The sequence below is a fragment of the Notothenia coriiceps genome, unplaced genomic scaffold (genome assembly GCF_000735185.1).
Source record: "Notothenia coriiceps isolate Sejong01 unplaced genomic scaffold, NC01 NC01_scaffold00037250, whole genome shotgun sequence".
In the NCBI taxonomy this organism is placed as follows: domain Eukaryota; kingdom Metazoa; phylum Chordata; class Actinopteri; order Perciformes; family Nototheniidae; genus Notothenia; species Notothenia coriiceps.
In genome coordinates, this window is record NW_011369951.1 from 5,185,587 (window position 1) to 5,191,586 (window position 6,000).

General features: G+C 41.1%; 2 protein-coding genes and 1 long non-coding RNA gene across 3 annotated transcripts in view; 2 read left to right on the forward strand and 1 right to left on the reverse strand.

Annotated features, from left to right (window-relative positions):
- Positions 1–6,000, forward strand: part of LOC104966774 (beta-1,3-glucosyltransferase-like) — a 265,583-nt gene that overhangs the window by 173,701 nt on the left and 85,882 nt on the right. The gene's annotated exons all lie outside the window — the stretch shown is intronic.
- The window catches only part of sipa1l3 (signal-induced proliferation-associated 1 like 3), a 36,024-nt gene that overhangs the window by 16,137 nt on the left and 13,887 nt on the right, over positions 1–6,000 (forward strand). The window contains exons 7-11 of the mRNA XM_010796052.1: positions 896–999; positions 2,505–2,662; positions 3,649–4,231; positions 4,994–5,092; positions 5,208–5,383. Coding sequence (XP_010794354.1) covers positions 896–999; positions 2,505–2,662; positions 3,649–4,231; positions 4,994–5,092; positions 5,208–5,383 — 1,120 coding nt within the window. The remainder of the gene's footprint in view (positions 1–895; positions 1,000–2,504; positions 2,663–3,648; positions 4,232–4,993; positions 5,093–5,207; positions 5,384–6,000) is intronic.
- Positions 3,415–6,000, reverse strand: part of LOC104966768 (uncharacterized) — a 26,087-nt gene continuing 23,501 nt past the window's right edge. Inside the window, exon 3 of the long non-coding RNA XR_800674.1 lies at positions 3,415–3,426. This is a non-coding gene — a long non-coding RNA (uncharacterized lncRNA). The remainder of the gene's footprint in view (positions 3,427–6,000) is intronic.

Consider the following 6,000-nt stretch of genomic DNA (forward strand, 5'->3'; position numbering starts at 1 on the left):
GACGTTTAAAAAAAGAAAAGGGCAATCTGTCAATCTTACTTTCTCACTTTACAAAAGGAAATAAAAACGTATAAATTAACATATATGTTGCCATTAACATTTTTACTTTAAAAAATAATTAAGAATAAAGTAAAAAAATGGCGTAATGTAATTCACTTTTTTAATGAAATGCTGTTGTATTGACGGCTGCAGCAGCACAGGGTTAAAGATATACACCATGTGAAGTTCACTGTAATTGATTTCTTATTTAATTACCATCTCATAGATCATCTCTTAGATCATTTGTATCTTTTAAGTTGATAATGAAACAACATGAACAAGCCCATTTTTCTTTTTTTTTTACTTTCATCCATGTAGTAAATATACAGCAAAGTGCTTAAGATAAGACATTTGAGCAAATACAAAATACATGATAGACATATAAATGTCTCATCATACTGTGTATAGCTTGTTCACTGTCAAGCATTATAATATAGGCAGCTACATTCAATGTATGAGGAGATTCACTAAAGAGAAACAATAAACATATTTTCCCAAAGAGAACAGAGGCCCCAAGTTGTTGGTTGTTCTTCCACAGAGAGACCTGTTCTCTCACAAGCATTGTGTTTCATTGTAACCACAGAAAGAACAGTCCTTTTATGTCTGAATAAAGCCGCACGGAACATTTCTATATACGACACCAATAGTAGAGATCCCATTACTTTTATAAGATGTAAGAAGCCAGCCACGTTATTTCTTGTATGTCTTCTATGCAAGTGTCCTGATGCCAGTTTAATTACAATGCCAGTCTTTGAAGTATTTTGATCCCTAGAAAAACATCTGTTTGAACCATAAAGTGTTTGGACTCATCTGCAGTATGATGTCTGACATGAAACATGAACATTTCTTTGCCCAGCGGACTCTACGGGCACCCACTCGCTGTACACCACCTACCAAGGCTACGAGGTCATGTTCCATGTGTCCACCATGCTGCCCTACATGCCCAACAACCCACAGCAGGTAAGAGCTTTGGTTGTCTCTCAGGCCGCCATGCTTTGATGCGTACAGCTCGAAAATGAAACCACCACTTTTCTTTCCTTTTCAACCGGTGACTGTCCATGGTTGTTCGTTACAGCCTCTTCTGTCGTAAACCAACAGCAAGAATTCATAAAGTGGAAACTTGTGACTTGTGTCACCATCTTCATTTAGAGTCTCTTTCTCCCTCTTTCATTAAGCCTCTCCCGTTTTTATAGTTTTTGTTCTTTTCTGTCCTCTCTTACGCTTTTATATTTTGGCCTCTCTCACTCTGCCTCTCGTTCTTTAACGGGATCCGAACAGGGTGGGGTTCAGTAGTGAAGAGTTTTTATGTTCTCCCTCTTCTCTTTTCACTTCTTTAAATAAAGCTGCTTTCACAAGTGTTCTCCTGGGTGCTTTTCAGCCTGGACTATGTCAGTGACCTGTGTGTAACATAACATTTGCGTGTGGCTATCTTTTATAGTTTGCATGAGTGTTTGCGTGAGAGGCTCACACGGGTAGAAACATGTGTTCAGACAGGCCTTGTGAGTGTAAGGATTACTGTACAATGTGTCCGTGGTGAAGGCTATGGAGAAGTTCAAATGCCTTATACTTTGATATACTTTATTACCGTGCCCACAGCAATCTATTGTTTCCTATAACCATTTCCATCATCCAGTTGAACATCTTGTACATTTTGAGTAAACGAGTAATGTTGAATGAAGTGGATTAAAGGTGTTTGAACAGTTCCCATTACTTCCAACTCTTAAACCAGAAAGTGCAGTTTTATAAATGGCACAATATCTCCATCCAGAGGTTGGGGGGCTGCAGCAGAGAGGAGTGTTACTGTATCAGATGAGCCTGTAGGTGGCAGCATCTGATATTAAAATGACTTGCAGTAGATAAACGGAGGCGTACGGGTTGAATTAAGAATATAAATACTGTGGCTTTTTAAATTCACGAGAGGGAAAGAAGAGCGCAAGCACAGCCTGCACACTCATCTTGTATATGATGAAATGTTCAGCTAATACCATTTGACTAGTTGTATTCCGAATTGATGCTAAAAACAAATGCATTCTAGCAATAACAGTTCATGTTTGTAACGACATTGACCACAACTTCCAGTCTGAGTCTGAGTGATGGATGCTCCTGTGGCACCATGCTGGAGAATGTGTGTATTTGAGGCAAAAATGGTGGGCAGGATTACATCATTGGTATTTTCACACTTCCCTCTGCTGATGAGGAGAGGATTGGCAAGCACAGCTCCGCAGACACAGCCTGCACTCTGTGCCTCTTACACGAACACAGATAGACGGACAAGCTAACACAGACACAAATAGCCCACACAGAATCCGAAAAACAAATTACATAAAGCGCTGTTGTTGGTGTTGAGCGTCTTAATCTCTCATTTCCCTTGTCAGACTCTATCGTTGAATGAGTCCCTTGTGCCAATGTCAGTCATGTTAGCTCATTTCATTAATTAGTACTTTTTTTCTTCTCTTCTTCCTTAGCTCCTGAGGAAGAGGCACATAGGAAACGACATTGTCACCATAATCTTCCAGGAGCCAGGAGCGTTGCCTTTCACCCCGCAGAACATCCGCTCCCACTTCCAGCACGTCTTTGTGATTGTCCGTGTGCACAACCCCTGCTCTGAAAGCACCTGTTACAGGTAAATGTTGTCAACAGAACCAGCACGTGTTTATGTTCTGGTTACAATTAGTCCAATAAAGGATTAGTTACTAAACTGAAAACTATTTGCTATTAAAGTTATAGTTAAGGGCGGATTTCAGTCTCCTAATCATGGAGGGTTTATGTGTTTTTTTGTGTTTTTATATCATATCAATAATTGATGTGGGTTGTGGGTCTGACAAAACAATAATAATAATACTAATAATAATAGACTTTATTTATATAGCACCTTTCATGCTTGACGCAGCCCAAAGTGCTTTACAAACTGTTCAGTCAATTTCATAACATTCATCTGCTACTTAGTAATTATGTATCTATTATCTAATATTTCATTCCAATAAGTGTATATAGACTCGTATTGCACTATTCCACTTTTTTTTCCCCACTTTTTTTAAAAACTATTTTTCTTTTTGTATTACTTTTAATTATAGTATATTTTAATATTGTCTGCTTATCTGTATTATTGTGTTGCATTGTTGGAGAAGCCTGTGACCTAAGTCTTTCAACAACATAATTACTCTGTAGCTATGTTAGTTTGACAATAACGAACCTTGAACCTAGAGAGTATGACAATGACAATAATAAATGAGGAACATAATTAAAAACAAGGTATAAACAAACAGAAAGAGTTATACCACTGAACCATAAAACAAACATGAACAGTGATACTACTAAAACATTCCAATTGCCCCAAATTATAAGCCAAATAAAAAAGATAGGTCTTTAATTGACTTTAAAAAATTCCTATTGAGGTTGCTGTTCTAAGATCAAATGACAAGACCATTAAAGACATTATCTGGTGATGAAATTTTTTCTCTATTTCTAGCATTTATAGACCAAACTATTAAAGGGCGTGTTAATAAATACTAAAAACAATCTTTAGTTTTAGCCCTAGTTCATATTCGGGTATACATCTTTAAAATAACATTTTGTCACCATTCAAACCTGTGTCCCTTTTCCCTTCAGTGCTGCTGTGACGAGAATGAAAGACGTGCCTCCCTTCGGCCCCCCCATCCCCAGCGGCGTCACCTTCCGCGATCCAGAAACCTTTCGTAACTTCCTTCTAGCCAAAGTTATCAATGCAGAAACCGCAGCGCACAAGTCGGACAAGTTTCACACCATGGCGACCCGAACGCGGCAGGAGTACCTGAGAGACCTGGCGGAGAACTACGTCAGCAGCACGCCGCTCGACACCGCCGGCAAGCTCAACAACCTCATCTCCCTCGCATCTAAGAAACGTGAGCGCTCCAAGGCGAGAGAGGGGGCGGAGCTAGGGGCCGCAGGGGCCATCGCCTGGAGGGTCCACGCTCAGGACTTCAGCGGGGGGGGGACGGAGCTGCCCTGTGCCCTGGGTCTATCGGCTGAATACGTCCTCCTGACAGACTGCTCCACTAAAGAGGTGGTGTTTAACTGTTTCTGTGCGGACGTCATCGGCTGGAGTCCGGAGCGGCTGACGCTGAAGATCTTCTACGGGCGTGGAGACCACATCGCCGTGCGCGTGCCGGAGGGGTTTGCACAGGACATCCGGGAGGTGGTGCAGAGGTTAAAGGTGAGCAAACATCTTTTTTGGTTAAGACATATAGCTTTTGTTGAGTTGGGACTGTAGTTTGTTGTAGTATCTAAACAAACACAGTTGTGTTTATATTTTAGCATCCAGAAACACTGTGTTCCATGGAGGCCTAAAGTTTAGAAGTTTAGTTTAGAATTCATTTGCGTCCTTAAAAAACATTTAAATATATTGCATGTTCCTGTTTCCCATTTCCTCATTTCTTGACCTATGCTTGTGAATTAAGGCACAGTAAACATCCTTTGTTTGGTAACCTTAAATTAAAGGTAATTTAAATAATCAGGAATCAAATGTTGTCCCCACAGCACAAAAAACACCATTATTATTCTCTATCAAGTATCTGATTTTGTCAATATGTGATTCTTTGAACATTGGTGGAATTTTTTCAGTTTTTACACCTCTGTTCTGCTTTTGTTTTTCTTTGAAAACACTCCTAAGCATCCTGGAAATTCAGGATTATTAACAAAATCCACTGTGAAAGTGATTACTAGAAATATGCAGGGTTGCTTGTCATCTTCAAAAGTATAATACAGTCCTAATAGATGAACTCATAGATGAACTCACTTTTTAATGACGTTGTAATTACGTTCTCTAGCTGATAAGAAGCATTTCATATTGTGAAAATCCTTCTAAGATGTAATTTGATGATGTTTCCTTTGTTTTGAGGCACTTAGAGACATAAGGACATGATCATTCTGTAAATCTAATATTTATTTATTCTAATTCTGTCCCGTCCCTGGCCAGTCGTTGACGGTGGGATGTGAGACGGTGGATATGACTCTGAGAAGAAACGGACTGGGACAGCTGGGCTTCCATGTGCGCCTGGACGGCACTGTGGCTGAGGTACGGCCAGATGACCACCACACAAGATCTGGAATTTTCACTTACAAAGAATCTTGGCTGTTCGTAATGTGCCTGTTTTGCCTTGACCTTGTTGTTGGTGTTTTTAATGCTGCAGGTGGAGGAGTATGGCTTTGCGTGGCAGGCGGGGCTGAGGCAGGGCAGTCGCTTGGTGGAGATCTGCAAGGTGGCCGCGGTGACGCTGACTCACGAGCAGATGATCGACCTGCTGAGGACCTCGGTCACGGTCAAAGTCGTCATCATTCCTCCGTACGAAGAGGGAGGGCCTCGCAGGTGTGTAGAAATATCTTTGAAGATGAACTAATGAGGTTTTCAAAAAGCTCTGGTGAATACAGATGTTAAGGCTGCAGCAGAGTGTTAGCAGGCTGTAGTGGAAGGATATGAGAGAGAGAGAGAGAGAGAGAGAGAGAGAGAGCTCAAACACACAAAAGCATGGAAGAGGCCAGACTCCAATGCTCAGAGAGGATTTTGTGTGGGAGTGTGTGAAAAGAGGAAGCGAGCGAACAGAGAGAAAGAACGATGTGTGGTTTGAGAGGAAAAAGGTGGAATGAAGCATTTAGAGAAAAAAGAAAGAAGCGTTTTAATTTTTAGGGAATTATCAAAAAATCTGCCTTTCTTTGTTTCCCCATCCTTTATATCCTCGACTCGCTCAGCTTACTATCGCCTCACTTCCCCTCCTCCCACCATCTATTTCTTTCCCCTGCCGTCATGCTTTTCCAACCTTTCATCTACACACACGGCCTTGACAAAGACAGAATAACGAGGCCTATGAGACGCTGATGTGGTGCTACATGACGTGTGTGTGTGTGTGTGTGTGTGTGTGTGTGTGTGTGTGTGTGTGTGTGTGTGTGTGTGTGTGGGGTCATTGTGGCTGGTTGTGTGATCGCACA